Source organism: Trichosurus vulpecula, chromosome 4 (genome assembly GCF_011100635.1).
Source record: "Trichosurus vulpecula isolate mTriVul1 chromosome 4, mTriVul1.pri, whole genome shotgun sequence".
NCBI lineage: Eukaryota > Metazoa > Chordata > Mammalia > Diprotodontia > Phalangeridae > Trichosurus > Trichosurus vulpecula.
Window position 1 is genome coordinate 403241577 of NC_050576.1, and position 18085 is coordinate 403259661.

Below are 18085 nucleotides of genomic sequence, written 5' to 3' on the forward strand. Positions count from 1 at the left end.
TGCTCTGAAGTTCAGGGTGCTAACTTTTTCCCCCTGAACTAACTTAATGATATATGTATGCTTAATTAAAGTGAGATTGTCAACCCCTTGAAAGTTGCTTTCCTTAGAACAGTGGATCAAAGAACCTATACTAGCAACCCTTCTGCGTGCTGGTGTTATTGGTCTTATGCCCCCACAGCAGCAGCTACTCCAACTGTTGTTACACCCACATGTACAAAAATATTTGTAGCAGCTCTTTTTGTGGTGTCCAAGAACTGGAAATTGAGGGGATGCCCATCAATTGGGGAATGGCTGAACAAGTTGTGGTATATGAACGTAATGGAATACTATGGTGCTATAAGAAATGATGAGCAGGCGGACTTCAGAAAAACCTGGACTTACATGAACTGATGGTGAGTGCAGTGAGCAGAACCAGGAGCACAGTGTACATCAGGGCTGTCTGTGATTTTACGTGGCCCACCTGTGTTTACTAAGGGCTTGGAAATTGACATAAATGCTTTAACTAAAGCGTTTCTGTCAATTTCTGTGCTTGTGGTGGACACAGGCAGGCCGCATGGTGGCGCACGGCCCATGTTTTGGACAGCCCTGTTGTACATAGTTAACAGTCACATTGTGCAATAACTCACTTTGATAGACTTAGCTTTTCTTAGCAATGCAAGGACCTAAAAGAACTCCAAAAGACTCATGATGGAAGATGCTATCCACATCCAGAAAAAGAAATATGGAATCTGAACGCAGATCAAAGCATACTGTTTGCTCACTTTCTTGTTTTATTCTGTTTTTTTCTTTCTCATGGTTCCTCCCATTCATTCCAATTCTTATATACAATATGATTAATGTGAAAATGTTTAAGAATGAATATGTAGAGCCTATGTCAGATTGCATGCCGTCTTGGGGAAGGGTATAGGAGGGAGGCAGAGAAAATTGAAAACTTATGGAAGTGAATGTAGAAAACTAAAAGTTAATTAATTTAAAAATATTAATTTTCCTCAAGGTTTAAAACATCAACACAAATCAAGTAAAATCCAGAAAAATACTGGGCAAAATAAATTATCACCTGCAACCATTTTAAATAATTTTTAATGATGTATTTCCAAGAAAAAAAAGCTTCAGATATAGATTCAAATATAGACAAAATGCTAATCTAATAGACTAAAATTTCAAAGACCTAAGAATAGTATCAGCATAATTGTTTACATATCCCTATGTACAGCTCGTACAAAAAAAGAACAATCTGTCAATATGATTTACAAAACATTTGTTCAGGGTACTGATTTCTTTAATTTTGCTACAAACATCGGGCCCCAGGCTTTATCTTTGTCTGGAAGCACCAACAACCCATATTTCTGTCCACTAGGAGCAAATGTGAACTCATGAGACCATGCAATGGCCATTTCCTTCATGTCCACTGGGAATATGTTACTATGAGAATTTAAGATTTGATCGATTACATCAATGTTTTCTGCCTTGGAAAGGGTGCACGTAGAATAAACCAGTGATCCTCCAGGACGCAATGCCTTGATTGCAGACCTACAAGTAATTAGAAAAACATATACAGAATGTTGGTTTAAGTTAAAGGAAAACAAGAGGCTATCAAGTGAAAAAATTTAACATAATGAAAAACTTTTTCTTAGTAATACTGTTAGCTTTTTAAAAATAAGTTAGGTCTTTCTGCAAGTTTTAATTCTAGTTTAAGGTACACCTTAACATATTCTATAATTTATCTCTTACTTTCAATTTTTGAAATTAGATTAAAGTAAAAGTTCTTGTTTGGTTAATTCTACCATAATTAAATTTGTCTTTTATTGAAATTGCATATTCTATTTTGTTTTTTATTTGCAGCTCTGCCATTTTTCATCTTAGCAATTAGTATTTTACAAACTATACAAACTATCCCAAACATACAGGCCTACATTCAGGGATGTGCTCAATCCAGCCTTTGGGAGCTAACTGTTAAATTATCAGCGTGACCATTTATACCTCAGAAACAGGCAAAAGCTACAAATCAGGACTTGTTTTATTGTTTCACTGACTGTCTAGATTTAAGAAAGGGATGGAAAAATGTTAACGTGAATTAAGCTTAAGAGTATTTCGGCGCACTTTTCTTCCCTGGAGAGCTGATTGTTAAACATTTACAAACATATTGCTGCCTATAGTTAATGCTCTTTGAGGTACCCTAATGACAAAAAGACAATTAAAAAGACAATAGAAATCAAACCTGTACCTTTTTACATTACTAAGTTGTCTGATTTTTCACTCACACTTATGCCAGTAGAAATTTAATATACTGGTAACAAGTGGTCATCTATATGATTAAGAAGTGGAACACCTAAAGCAGATTGAAATTGAAGGCTGATTCATATAGCTAGAAGGATAAGTGGGTCCAAAGGTGTTTTCGCCCCACCCATTAACAAGGTTAGTTTAATCACTTGTAAACTCTGGCTGAATAGAACTAATTGACTTTTCAGAACTCAGCCTCCTCATTATGTGGTTATGAATCTCAAGTCACTTAATCTCTACCTCAGTTTCCTCAATCGTAAAATGTGGATAATAAGAGCACCTACCTCCCAGGTCTGTTATGACAAATGAAATATTTATAAAGCGCTTAGCATAGCACCTGACACATAATGGGTGTTTAACAAATGTATGTTTCTAGGTTTCCTTCCTTCCTTCTTTTCTCAGAGATGAAAGTATAGAAGACAGGTGGGGATGATATCAAAATAGATTCTGAGATGAAGTGGAGAAGAGGGAGCTTCATGAAAATGAATTTTACTTTCTCAATTAAAATAGCAAGTGAAAGTCTCAGCAAGGTAGGTGCCTGGAGGTGTGAAAGGCCTGAGGAACCTTGAGAAATCCTCTGTATGTAGTGAGATTTGATGATCAATTGTTAAGGAGTAAAAATTATGTGTTCTTGCAATTTATCAATGAATCTTCTGTGATCTCTAACACCACGTTGGAAGATTCTTTTAAAAAAATATATTTTTTTTTGGTTTACAACACTCAGTTCCACCAGTTTTTGAGTTTGAAATTTTCTTCCCCTAACTCTCCTCCCCCCTCCCCCCTCAAGATGGCATGTAGTCTGATATAGGTTCTACATATACCTTCACATTAAACTTATTTTTCCAATAATCAAGTTGTAAAGGATTATAATCAATGAAATGAAGCATGAGAAAGATGAAACAAAACCAAAATTAAAATAAAACAAAATGAAATGAAAAAAGAGAAAGCAAATAGTTTGCCTCAATCTGTATTCAGACTCTAATACTTTCTCTGGATGTGCATAGCTTTTTCCATCATGAGTCTTTTGGAGCTGTCTTAGAACCTTGCATTGTTGAGAAGAGCCAAGCCTATCAAAGTTAGCCATCACAGAAGCAATGTGTCTGTGGTTGTGTACAATGCTCTCTTGGTTCTGCTCCTCTCATTCAGCATCAGATCATGTAGGTCTTTCCAGGTTATTATGAACTCCATATATTCCCCATTTCTTATAGCACAATAGTATTCCATTACATTATCTACCACAGTTTGTTTAGCCATTCCCCAAATGATGGGCATCCCCTTGATTTCCAATTCTTTGCCACCACAAAAAGAGCTGCTATAAATATTTTTGAACATATGGTCCTTTTCCCTCTTGTATAATCTCTTTGGGATACATCCTAGAAGTAGTATTGCTAGGTGAAAGCCCATAGGTCCAAATTGCTCTCCAGAATGGTTGGATCAGTTCACAACTCCACCAACAATGCAATAGTGTTCCAATTTTCCCACATCTTCTCCAGCATTTATCTTTTTCCTGTTTTGACATATTAGCCAATCTGGCAGGTGAGATGTGGTACCTGAGAGTTGTTTTGATTTGCATTGCTCTAATCAAGAGTGATTTAGAGGATTTTTTCACATGACTATAGATATCTTCAATCTCTTCCTCTGAAAATTCCGTTCACATCCTTTGACTATGAATTGGGGAATGACTTGTGTTTGTATAAATTTGACTCAGTTCCCTGTATATTTTAGAGATGAGGCTTTTATCAAAGACACTAGTTGTAAAAATTCTTTCCCATTTTCTGCTTCCCTCCTAATCTTGGTTGCATTGGCTTTGTACAAAAACTTTGCAATGTAATGCAATCAAAATTATCCATTTTGCATTTCATAATGCTATCTCTTGTTTAGTCACAAATTCTTCCCTCTCCATAAATCTGACAGGTAAACTATTCCCTTCTCTCCCAAACTGCTTGTGGTATCAGCCTTTATGTCTAAATTGTGAATCCATTTTGACTTTACTTTGGTATATGGAGAAATATGGAGTGAAATATTGATCTATGCCCAATTTATGCCATACTATTTTCCAGTTTTCTCAGCAGTTTTTGTGAAATAGTGAGTTCTTATCCCAGAAGCTGGACTCTTTGGGTTTATCAAAGAGTAGATTACTATATTCATTGACTACTGTGTCTTGTGTACCTAACCTATTCCACTGAGCCACCACTCTATTTCTTAGCCAGTACCAAGTGGTTTTGATGATTGCTGATTTATAATTAAGTTTGATATCTGGTATGGCTAGGCCTCCTTCCCTAGAATTTCTTTTTGATAAGTCCCTTGATAGTCTGGATCTTTTGTTCTTCCAGATGAATTTTGTTATTATTTTATCTAACTCTATAAAATAACTTTTTTGGTAGTTTGATTGGTATGGCACTAAGTAAATTAATTTGGGTAAAATTTTCATTTTTATTATTGTTAGCTAGGCCTAACCACAAGCCACTGATGTTTTTCCATTTATTTAGATCCGACTTTATTTGTGTAAGAAGTATTTTGTAATCGTGTTCGTACAGTAGGACAAGTTTGATTTGTATACTTATCAGAGTATGTTATTCCCTCCTTGAACCAAATCTGATGAGAGCCTTAAAGGTCAAACACTGCTCTTCTCCCTCCCGTCTTTCCCTCTACTATACTATGTTTTTGTGCCTCTTCATGTGATATACTTTACCCTTTTCTACCTCCTCCTGACCTTTTCTCCCAGAGCCATCCCTTTGCACACCTTAATTATGTTTTTTATTTATACTCACACCCTCTATGTATATCCCTTTTAAAATATAATCTGATTATCAGGATGTGAAAAATTTGACCCTACTGAATAGCAACAAGTTTTTTTGGTTTGGTTTTTTTTTCCCCTGTTTACCTTTTCATGTCTCTCTTGAGTTTTGTATTTGAAGATCAAATTTTCCATTGAGCATTGGCCTTTTCCTCAGGAAGGTCTGGAATTCCCTTATTTCATTGAATGTCCATCTCTTTGCCTGAAAAATTATGCTCAATTTTGCTGGGCAGTTAATCTTTGGTTGTAGTTCAAGCCCCTTTGCTTTTCACAATATCATATTCCAATATCTCCAATCTTTTCAGGTAGAAGCTGCAAGGTCCTGTGTGATCCTGACTGTAGTTCAACAATCTTTGAATTGTTTCTTTCTGGCTGCTTGCAGTATTTTCTCCTTGATCTGATAATTCTAAAATTTAGCTACAATATTCCTTGGAGTTTTCAATTTGGGATCTCTTTCAGGGGGTGATGAGTGGATTCTTTTGATGACTATTTTACCCTCTGGTTCTAGGACCTCAGGGAAGTTTTCCTTGATGATTTATTTTTTTGTAGGGGGGGAAGGCAAGGCAATTGGGGTTAAGTGACTTGCGCAACGTCACACAGCTAGTAAGTGTGTCAAGTGTCTGAGGCCAGATCTGAACTCAGGTCCTCCTCACTTAAGGGCTATTGCTCCACTCACTGTTCCATCTAGCTGCCCCTCCTTGATGATTTCTTGGAAGATACTGTTCAGGCTCTTTCTTCATCGTGGCTTTCCAGAAGACCAATAATTCTTAGATTATCTCTCCTGGATCTATTTTCCGGGTCAGTTTTTCCAATCAGATATATCATGTTCTCTTCTATTTTTTTTCATTCTTTAGATTTTGTTTGACTGATTTTTGATTTTTAGCTTCTACTTGCTCAATTCGGATTTTTAACAAATTGTTTTCTTAATTTAGCTTCTGTACTTCCTTTTCCATTTGTCCAATTTTACTTTTCAGGGTGTCATTTTCTCCAGTTAGGTTCTATACCTCCTTAACCTTCTTGCCAATTTTACTTTTGAAAGATTTGTTCTTTTTTTCTCTTACCTAATTTGTTTTTTTAAATCCTCCTTGTGCTCTTCCAGGAATGCTTTTCGGGCCTGAGACCAGTTCATATTCCCTTTCCAGGTTTCAGATGTGGCTATAGTGTCAATGTTGTCCTCTTCTGAATTGGTATTTTGATACTCCTTGGCTCCATAGTAAGAGTCAATGAGCTTTGTTTTTCTGGATTACTTCTTCATGATGGTTGTCTTTTTCCGAGCTTTTAAAGTAGATCTCTGCTTCTGGGGTACAGGGGGCTCTGACCCAAGCTTCTTGTGCTGGGAACGGGGGGGGGGGCCTGGCTCCTGGCTTTGTGTGCTGTGGCCTCTGGTTTTGTCAGCTAGAAGCTATATGATGCTACCACTCATCTGGTGCTGCGCTGGAGCTGGCTGGTGTGTGCCAAGGTCAAGGCCAGGTCAAGTCTTTCTGAGTTTCCCTGGGTTCACAGGATGAGGTGTGCGGGAGAAATAGTCTGGCTGCTGGCGGTCTCCTCCTCCCCTAGGGATGCACTACAGCACCGGTGGTTTCAGCTGTTGTCTGCACTGGTTTCTATCACTTCCCTTGGCTGTGCGAAGGCATGCCTGGGGTGCTGGTGTTGGCACTTGCAGGCTCCACCCCCCTGGGGCTCAGGAACTCTTGCTGGTCTGCTGAGGTGGGGCCTGCTGGGATGCCTCCCTTCCTGCACTGGTCTCCTTCCCCCACCACAAGAGGGGCCTGTCTCTCCAGCCTTCTGAGCTAAAAGACTCCTGAATTCCCACTTCTGGCTCCTCTATTCCAGGGTTTTTTCTAGGGCAGTATTCTCTCGGTCATTCAAGGTGAGCAAGGGAGGGATGAGAGCACCTATTTTTTATTCAGTCATCATGGCTCCCAGAAGTTCAAGAAGGTGAGTTTCAAACCTTTACACTGTAGGCTGAAAGCCTCAGAAGTAGCTGCTGCCATGGTCTCAGGCTCTGCACTTCTATCTCACCTAGCTTAGACAGACTCCTGTCCTGGGCCGAGAGGCCTGCAGATTGCCACCACAGCCAGCAATTCAGCCCCCGGCCTGTTCCCGCTCTGGTATGGTTTCTTGGAAGAATCCTGAAGACTGCATTTTACTTTACTGAATCAAGTGGAGTTTTTTATTTTTTTAATTCAATAAACAATATCGACCGCACCCTCCTCCCCAAAAGAATCCAGCTTTCCATAAAATTGGGCTTCTAGAAGGGCTTGAGACCTCTAACTGCCTGCTATTATACTCTATCTTCCCCAGAAAAGAGCCAACGACAACAACAAAAGACACTGACGAGATCTGCCAATGGACTCTGTTGTTCAGCGTGTGTCACTGTTGCCACCACTTAATAACGCAGATCTTTGTGAAGACCTTGACTGGCAAGACCTTCACCCTTGAAGTGGAACCCAGTGACACAACTGAGAATGTCAAACCCAAAATTCAGGACAAGGAAGTACTGCAACAATCTGCTAGCAGTTGCTGTAGGAGTGTAAGACCCACCAATATCCAGCACGCAGAAAACTGCCAACACAGGTTTTTTGATCTGCTTTACTAAGGAAAGCAATATTAAGGGGTTAACAATCTCAGTTTATTCAAACATACAAATATCATTCACTTAGTTCTGGGGAAAAAGCCAGCACCCTGAACTTCAGAGCAAATACAAACAAATTACAAACATCAACAGACAGACCTTGTCTGATTCAAATCTCAATGCACAGTTACCAGGGTTTAACAAAATCCCAGCATCCAGGTTTACAAGCTGGAGGGCTCTTAACTACAGCTGTCCAGAATCTCCACATCAATGCACCTCCAAGAGTGAGGGCCCCAAGGGAGAATACCAACCTCTGGGTTTATATATCTTGTGCAGGGTCAAGGGTGAGTCACACATGCAACTCACCCACGTGACGTAAAGTTGTCACAAAAATGCGACAAATCCACGTGGTCTAAAAGCCTCTGATGTCATAAACGTGTCACTCAAACCCATGTAATCTAGGCTTTCCCTTGAGGCAAGGAGGTCATCAAGAACTCCTAATTTAATCAAGGCAACAAAGGCCAAACTCTTCAAGGGCACTTGACTGAATAAGTGCTAAGAAACCTCCTTAATTACCAATACAGGAAGGCATCCCCCCAGACTGGCAGAGACTGATCTTTTCTGGAAAGTGGCTGGAAGATTGTTGCCCCCTGACTACAACATCCAGAAAGAATCTACCCTATACTTGGTCCTTCATCTCAGAGGTGGGATACAGATCTTTGTGAAGACCTTGACTGGCAAGACTATCACCTTTGAAGTGGAGCCCAGTGACACCACTGAGGATGTCAAGGCAAAAATCCAGGACAAAGAAGGTATGCCCCCAGACCAGAAGAGGTTGATCTTTGCCAGAAAGCAGCTGGAAAATGGGTGTACCCTGTCTGACTACAACATCCAGAAGGAATTCACCCTGCACTTGGTCCTGTGCTTGAGGGGAGGGGTCTAAATTCCCTCAAGTTTCTTTCAAGCTGGAGTAATTTCACTGCACTTTTCTTTGCATCCCCGCCCCCCCTCCAAGACACTGAAACTCTGAAGTATAATCCTCTCATACTGGTTGGATCTCACAGATTGCCTATGGGACTAAACTGCACAACAGAGGAACCACATGCATTTGTAAAAGAAAGAAATTATGAAAATATGGATACCATTACCACACTAATCACTGCCTTAAAGAAGCCAGATTATACTGTAAATGTTTACAAAAGACACTAGTTAGATGATTTGGTGATTTCCCCCTTTCCTGGGGTAATCAAGGAGAACCAACAGCTGTAGGTCTACGTGAGAAAGGGACCTTGGAGCCTTTTTCATCTGAAGCCCCAATGAAGACGAAGGGCACGAGGCCCTGCTATTGCAGAGAGGTGGCAGCCTCCTTCTTCCAGTTGCCTATGGCCTTATCCTGGCTGTCAACACCCGGCCCAGGAGGCTATGGCCCTGAAGCTATTGCTTTTGTTCTGACTCTATTTTATCTGTTCTTTCCTGCTGCTCCAAAATGAAGAAATAATGGATTATATTGTAACCTTGTAATCTCTGAAAGGTTGAGAGAGTAAGCTGACAGAATCCTGGAACCCAGAATCTAAGCCAGCACTGCTCAAAGGAATGACTGGAAACAACCCCAGCAGTAAGTTAACCATGCAGCCAAGATGCTGGATCCTACAAGAAGAAAGGGCTCATCCACCAGGTGTACCACATTCATAAGCTAACTTGGCAGGTAAATGATTTGGAAGAAATTGCTTCAAGTTTGAGCCCACTTTCCCAGGATCCAAAGTGATAGTATAGGGGTCAGAACGGCAACTAGGTTTGGGAGGTGGGAAGTTGTTTGTACTTCTTTTCTTGCTACATCTTCTCAGGAAATATCCCTTTGTAAAAGCTAACTGATGTTAATGAGTTAAATGAAATTGGGGCACTATTTAATGGCAGTTACTGCCGGAGAGAACACACTCGAATGGGGGTTCAAGCTGACGGCATTAGAAAGAATTACTCCAACCCCTCAGAAGTACCTGTAGATCCTGGAGAAAAAAATGTAGCCTTAGTCATGGGCTGACTCATCAGTGAGAGGGGGATTTGGGAGAAAGATCCTCAGAGTTTATAGGCTTGAGATCAAGGATTGAGTAGTATTTCACCTTTGCATTCCAAATGCCTATATGAAAGGCCTTGTGCATAGCAAATGCTCAATAATGTTTGCTGAATTAAGCCAAAATAAAATAAAAAACAAAATCTCAGTTGGTGTATTTGCCACGCACTCATATTGGTCTCTTCAAACAAATACCATTTTTTCATCATTTTTCTAGACAACTGTGTCTAGAAAGTTTTTTTCTTAAGCATTTCCCATTCTTCCTGGGATGATATCCCTTGATGTACTTTAAACCATGGGTTCCTATCTATCTTTCCTCTGGACTCTTTGAAATCCTCTTTCCCAAAATTTAGAGTATGTATCGGGCTTTCCTTTCCTCTATCACAAGGGAATGGTCAGTTCCCCCAAGAATTACCATCATTTCAACCCTAACAACAGATTCCACTCTGTTAGTGAAAACCAGATTTCAAATAGAGTTTCTCTTTGCTGGTACCTCCACCTTTCTAAATATATAATTGTCCTAGTCCAGTGAATTCTTAAAGTACAATAACAATCTAAAAAGTCATAATCTAAATAATGAAAAAAACAAATTAGTGTCCCAGAGAAGATACAATGAAATATACTTCCTCCCTTACAGAAGAGACATGAGAGACTGCTAGGATTGAGGACTGTGTACACTGGCAGATAGTCTCTATATAGGACATTCTTAACTGTTTTTCTTTGTCAAAAGAAAGATTTCAGTATTAAGAGAGAGTAGGAAATGACTGATATAAAGATGAAAAGCATCAATCTATCAACAAGCATTTATTAAGCCATTAATATGTACCCTATATCATGAAAAAAACTGATTTTTTAAAATACAGCTTAAGTGCCCCCCTCCCATTTCTAGTCATGATCCTTCCTTAACATTTTAAAAGATAACTTTGGTACGTTATTTTAAAATTCATAAGGGAATAAAGAAGGCTCCATTTCTCTTAAAGAGCAGAAATGAAGATAATAAAATACTTTTAGAACATCAAGATCTGTATGCCTAGAACTCTTGACTATATTCTAATCAGCACCATAACACGGAAACAGATATCCAGCTATCTATCAGAAGGTAAGAAAAAGATTACTATAAAAAAAAAAAAGAAAGAAAACACTTAAGATTAGGGCAAAAAAGCAATGCTATTTTGCTTTTGCAAAATGGAAGATTTAGAGATTGGTAATGTGACAACTGAGGCTAAACAAAAGAAAAAAGGCAAATGCAATGTACAGAGCTGATGTCAACTATATTGTTAAGAGAAAATCTTTACAACTTTCTTGGAATGATACTGTCAGATTAGGGAAGGAAGCAAATACTTCCTATGTTTTGTTGTTTATACTCTGTAAGGATATTCATTTTTCACATAAGAAAAAGGAAAATTAATAGATATGGAAATGTCAGTAAATCATGTGGTTTAATTGAGTGAGAGAATTTGAGAGGGACAGGGAGAGGGGGAGGAAGAGAGAGGGAGGGAGGGAGGGAGAGTGGGGGGAGGAGAGAGGGAGGGAGGGAAAGAGAGGGAGGGAGGGAGGGGGAGGGAAAGAAGAGGGGGAGAGAGGGAGAGAGGGGGGAGGGAGGGGAGAGGGGGAGAGGAGGAGAGCGAGGGAGAGAGAGGAAGAGAGGGAGGGAGAGAGAGGAAGAGAGAGGGAGGGAGAGAGAGGGAAGGAGGGAGGGAGAGAGAGGGAAGGAGGGAGAGGAAGAGAGAGGGAGGGAGAGAGAGAGAGAGACAGAGAGAGAGAGAGAGAGAGAGACAGACAGAGAGAGAGAGAAGCAAGATGGTTCTTTCCCTAAAGAAGTCTGCATTCTCATAGGGCGAGGTAACACAAATAGAAGTGTTCAGCTTTAGGGCTAGAAAGGCCCAGTGATCCATAGGCTACAATAGCAAAGCAGATGCGAATGCATCTTTCTCATGTTATTTCCAAAACCATGGCTGTTTCTGACATTAAGCCATCTGACAATGCTAAGAACTCTGGTGATGAGAACTTTTTCTGAGTCAAGGAACCAGTTTTGCACAAGTTCAAAGGAGCTATAATCGGCTTTTTAGCATATATGAGCTCAATATGTAAAACCACAAAAAACAAGGAAAATTAGGAGTGTAACAATACTAATACTGATACTAATTTTAATTAATGGCAAAGTAGAAACTTACAAGGAAGGCATAAAATAACCCATCTAGCTTGCAAAAGCAGTGACAAAGGTTTTATAGTAGTTTTATATGGTGCTATGTTAACACCTATGTGTTTTTATTTTATTTCTCTGTTCTTTGCCACTGTTTTTCACTGGAGTTAGCCTGTGGAATTTCCCAATTACGAGGACTAATCTATTTTGCATTATGCTGAGTCTTGGGAAATGCTGACGTAGGAGTTTCTTTGAAATTTTGGTGCAAATATCCAAAATACCAGGAAGGCAACACACATTTGTTCCACACTGCAATGGAACATTTATGCCAGCTATGGCATAATGCCAGCTATGGCATTAACTTCCACTTCCATATAACAGTTTCCTTAAAATTCCTTCCCTTATCTAGACAGGCAACTAATAACTTTTGCCTCTTATCTATGATTCCTTGCAACGAGGCATTTCTTTAACATTTCTTCTATCTTAACCAAAACAAAGAATGCGAATGTCAAGATCAAAGCAGTTATTGCTAGCTCCTAGGGTCTGAGTGCCACTAACACAGATTCCGAATGGGAGAAACCCCTCAAATTTCACAAAATTTTTGCCACAGAATGGATGGAAAGCACGTAAGGACAGAGGCCTTAGCATTTCAAGAAATTAAATTCGCCAAGAAAATAAGAACTTATTGAGGAAAGTGCGGGAAAAAATTGCTTTCCAGTACAGGTAGCATTAACAACCTCCTAAAAAATTAACTGTTTAATGGAATGTATTATTTGTCAATACAATGTATTTCATGGATAAATTTGTAGTCATGCAGAAAGCCGAGGTGGCTCTTGGAATTAGGATTAGCAACTTTGATTCCATGGAAAATGTCTGGAGCCACTACTGCATTTCTAGTAATGTAGAGGAAGAGGTTATTTTACTGAGTTTGGTAGATAGGAGGATAAAGATAAAAATGTTTTACTAATGTTATTTAGAATACAATAGGAATATTTGTATTATTACTAGATGTTCATTAAAATAATATGAATATTTGAGCCAATTATTAATTAGGAGGCCCATAAAGTTGTTGCATCTCATGTATTCTTTTTTTACATGCCTCTTCTCCCGATTCTATAATGTTTGATTTTGTTTCTTCCTCCAGACATTTATTGGATTTTGTTTTATTTACATTTCTTTCCTAGTCTGTAATTTTTCCTCAAGCTCCTTGGCTTTTACAGCAATTTATTTCCAACACTTCTCTTTTTGTTCTCCAGCAATTCCTCTCTTTCATTTTTTTCCACTCTCTGTTTCTCATCAACTTGCTCTTCCCCCAGGGGAGGGGGGAGATTAAGTACTTATATAGCAATACTGAGTACCACACAAAAAGCACTGTGCTAAGTGCTTTAAAAATATTATCTCATTTTATCTTCACAGCAAGAGGGCAGCAGGGGGTGGTGATGTAATTTACCCTTGTGTGCCTCCTTATTTTCTCTTCCCTCATTAGGTTTTTCATCATCACACGGAAATCAACTCATACCAACATTGTCTGGCTATCTGTCTATCTATCTATACCCCTTTAAAATGTGGTAATAACAATACAGTTCTCAAGAGTTACAAGTGTCATCTTCCCTTGCAGGGATGCAAACAGTTTGCCCTTATTAATAAAATGTTTTGTTTTTTTCTTTCCTGTTTACCTTTTTATGCCTCTCTTGAGTTTTGTAGTTGAAGATCAAATTTTCTATTGAGCTCTTATCTTTTCATCAGGAAGGTTTGAAAGTCCCCTATTTTGTTGAATAGCCATTTCTTTCCCTGAAAGATTATGCTCAATTTCCCTGGGTAGTTGATCCTTGGTTGTAATCCAAGCTCCTTTGTCTTATGGAATATCATAGTCCACGCCCTCTGATCTTTTACTGTAGAAGCTGCAAGGTCGTGTGTGATCCTGTATGGTTCCATAATATTTAAATTGTTTCCTTCTGCTTGCAGTATTGTCTCTTTGACCTGGTCATTTTGGAATTTGGCTACAATATTCCTTGGCATTTTCAATGTGGGATCTCTTTCAGGAAGAGATTAGTGGATTCCTTAGATGACTATTTTACCTTCTTGTTCTAGGACCTCAGGGCAGTTTTCCTTAATGGTTTCCAGAAAGATGCTGTCCAGGCTCTTTTTCTCATTATGGTTTTCAGCTAGAGAATAATTTTCAAACTCTCTCTCCTGGATCTATTTTCCAGCTCAGTTGTTTTACCACTGAGATATTTTATGTTTTCTTCTATTTTTTCATTCTTTTGCTTTTGTTTGACTGATTCTTGAGATCTCATAGAATCATTAGCTTCCACTTGCCCAATTCTAATTTTTAGTGAATTGTTTTCTTCTATTAGATTTTGTACCTCCTTTCCTTTTTGGCCCATCTTACTTTTCAAGGAGTTGTTCTCTTCAGTGAGTTTTTGTGCCTCCTTTTTCATTTGGCCACTTGTACTTTTTAAGGAGTTGTTTTCTTCGGTAGACTTTTTTTTTCCATTTGGCCAATTATAATTTTTAAGGAATTGTTTTCTACAGTCAATTTTTGTCCTTCCATTTCCAAACTATTGACTCTCTCTTGCATACCTCTCATTTCTTTTCCCAGTTTTTTTCCATCTCTATTTGATTTTTAAAATTCTTTTTGAGCTCTTCCAAGAAGGCTTTTTGGGCTTGAGACCACTTCATATTCCCCTTTGAGATTTCAGATGTGGGTATATTGACAATGTTGTCCTCTTCTGAATTTGTGCCTTGATCTTCCCTGTCCTCATAATAAGAATTTATGGTTGTTGTCCGTTTCTGCTTTTTGCTCATGGTGTTTGCCTATTTCCTGGCTTTTAAAGTTGAGCTCTCCTGCTGGAGCACAAGGGGCACTGACCCAAGCTTCTTGTGCTGCAGCCTGGGACCTGGTCAATGGCTCTGTGTAGTGGGGCTTCAGGTGCTGGCAGCTAGAGGCTATAGGGTTCTGGCAGCTTACCTCGTATGGAGTTAGGGTCAGTAACACTGGAGCCCTCGGGGTGGGGTCAGGGAGTCTGGCCCCTGGGGGATGCCTGCTTACCTGGGCTTCTTTAAAGCACTCAAGTGTTTGGCTGCTGGAGGATGCCTGCCAGCCTGGAGCTGAGCCTCTCGGACTTGTGCTGAAGCACAGGGAGATCTGGCTTCTGGAGAATGCCAACGCACACGGTGGTTTTCCAAGCTGGTGTCTACTGGAACCCATGCCTGTGCTGAGGCACTGGGGACAGAACAGGGGAAGGGGGGTCCTGGTACTTGCTTACTCCACCACCAAGGGGCTCGGGATCTCCCCCAGTTTTGCTGAGGTGGGGCTTGCCACTGGATTGCTGGGATGCTTCCCATCCTGTGCTGCTCCCCCTCCTCCAGAGTGAAAGAGGCCTTTTCTGTTAATCCCCCAAGCTTCCTGGGGTACAAGACTGCTGCAACTCCATCTTTCTGCTGGCTTAGCTGCTCCAGGGTTTTTCCTGGGGTGATATTTTCTGGGCTTTCAGAGGTCAATAAAGGAGGGTGAGAGCAACCTACTTATTACTCCGCCATCTTGGCTCCTGGAAGCAGTCTAGTCTCTCTAAACACATTTTTCAAAGCCTGTTGGGATATTCCTGAATCAAATTCCTAGAAATAAACTATCTATTATAAAAGTAGTTTGTAAATGCAGATTAAAAATTCAGTGTCTTTCAATATTGATCAGAATCACCTTGTGAGATTATTAAATTCTTTTAGAGATTATTCTTTCTTATTGCTGAATTCAATTTTCTTTTTGCTGAAAGGCTGAAATTTTGCTTCTACAGGAGTAAATACAGACAACAAATAACTTCTGTGAAAGAGATGACAAATCATGATTATTTTCTATTTTATGGGCTTAACAGAGAATGTGCTTAGTGGTTTTATTTCACTTGTATTTTGAAAAACCTTTAAAGCCTCTGAATAACCCAAGATAGGGTTATCCTACAGTTTTGTTTTTTTTTTACAACATATATTTTTAAATTTTTAAACTTACTTTTAGGGATGGAGAGAAAGAGAGATATGTCTCCTTTGAGAAAAAGAAAATATGTTAAAGACATCTCCGTCACAGACCAAGTCACACAAAAGTTTACTAAAGAAATGTTAGTGACTAATCTCCAACAAATACATGGTAATTCCAGTTAACTATGGGGAAGAGCATAGTTAATTAGGGAACTTTCTAGGAAAACCTTTTGATTGTAAAAAAAAAAACAGATAGTCATAAGGTTTACTGATAAGCAATACTATTCTTGCTTCTTCTGAATTAAGCCAAGTTCTATGGGACAAAAAGAAATATGCAATTTTCCATAGTGCAAAACTGAAGGAGGGAGGCAAAGGGAAAGAATATACTGAAAGTGAATTGGGAATATTTAGAAGGCAAATAAACATCTTTTCACAGATAAATTCAAAGTAGAAAATGACTAAGGTAAAGCTTACTGGAGTTATCAAAACTGGAGTTGGGGCTAGATCTGAGTTGTAAGCCCTAGGCGGATTTTGATCCTAAGGACAGATTTAGAGTGAATTTTCTATTTAGAACTGGTAGAGAATCTCAGAATTTAATTAAGCAGTGATTAACAGTTGTCTTTACTCTAAAGTTTTATTCTAAGGCCACACTGGTGGGGAAATAACTGTGGATTCTCAAAGTCTATGCAAACAATGGGCCAACTTCAAAAGTCTTACCAAGTTGGAGAGACTTTAAACATCGACCTACTAACAAATTACATATCTATCACTTAGGTTAATAACCAAGTGGGCTAGTAGGTCATCAATTTTTCAGCCATGTTAGCTTAAGAATGGTGGAGGGGTTGAAAAATTTTTGTCGAATGAATGAAGGCATATTTACACTGATGAAATCACAGATCTTACAAAGTATCAAAGTACAGTATTAATAGCTGAAGGGGCTGTTTGTATTTCATTAAAGAATTCCACTTTTTTCCAATTCTACTTTCCTATAAAGATTAGTAAAAAGTCAATATTATTGTTTTTCTATATTTACTATTTTAATGACTTTTTAAAAGTATAGTAGATCTGTGGCAGAAGTGTGAGTGTGGGAAGCAATGATTGAAGAAGAAAATTAACTATTTCCTCTTGGATGGTCCAATTAATGAAGCTACCCATTCCCTAGTCTTAGCCTACCGTATGACTTTCCTTTAGACCAGTGCTTTTTAAATTGTGGGTTGTGATCCCATATGGGGTTGCATAACTGAACACGAGGGTCATGAAAAATCTGGCAACAGTAAAAATCAAATGTGTAATGAATCCGGGGTATTTCTTAGTTGCACCTTGCAACTTCACTGAAGCCCTGGATCTGAAAGCACAACTTATGCACCTTGCACTACACATGCTGTCATACCACACAAAGCCCACAAACGCTGCCAGAAACACCTCAGCTCAGATTCAAGACTACTGTATGTTATGAATTGCAGTGTTTTTACTTCATTGTTAAATTAATTTTGGCTTGGGACTAGAAGAGAATTTCCAACAATTTCTGAAATGGCCCCAAACATACTTCTGTCATTTTGTACTATGTGTTTACGCAAAGTGGTTCTCAGAATTGATTAGAAAGTCAAAATATCGATCAACTCTGAAAAACACTGAAGATGCTCTACATCCTGCAATATCAAATATTCCATGAAGATTTAATTCTTTATATAAAAATAAACAAGCACATTCTTCTCATTAGTATGCAAATTTGCTTTCATCTTTAATAAATGGCAAAATTATATTTATACCAAAGAATTCTTTTAAAATAAATTTATGATTTATTATTGGTAAATGTTTGATTTGTACACCTATTTTATATACTTATATACCCAGGGTCATGTAAAAATTTCTCAGGGGAAAAGGAGTCAGGAGTGGAAAAAGTTTAGGAAGCCCTACTTTAGACAACACCTTCACTTTACCTCTAATTCAGGAGCAGACCAACCCCTCAAAAAGCAATGAAGTAAAGGACCTGTGAGGGGTGGGGTAGGGTGATAGGTAATCCTTTTGGGGAATCTCCTGTTTCTTTATTCACCTACCCTCTTCTCTACTATTTAAATCTGATTACTCATGACTCTAACTTTCATCAAAGAGGAAATGGTTGGCTTCTTTTACTTTAAAAAGTTAATAAAATATAATAATGTAGAAGATTCCCTCTCATTTAGCCCAAGAGCCCCCCAGCCAGTACAGAATCCATCAACTTAAGAAGAAGGTCCAAATCTGTCCCAAACTTTA

The 18085-nt window shown here is 38.9% G+C and overlaps 1 protein-coding gene across 2 annotated transcripts in view; it reads right to left on the bottom strand.

The window, feature by feature from the left end:
- Window positions 1-1062: 1062 nt before the first annotated feature.
- Window positions 1063-18085, bottom strand: part of NSUN3 (NOP2/Sun RNA methyltransferase 3) — a 74184-nt gene continuing 57161 nt past the window's right edge. The window contains exon 10 of one of the 2 annotated variants that reach the window (XM_036754316.1): window positions 1063-1530. In XM_036754316.1, coding sequence (XP_036610211.1) covers window positions 1263-1530 — 268 coding nt within the window. In that variant the 3' untranslated portion in view covers window positions 1063-1262. The remainder of the gene's footprint in view (window positions 1531-18085) is intronic. The other variant, XR_005010161.1, reaches the window with a different exon arrangement.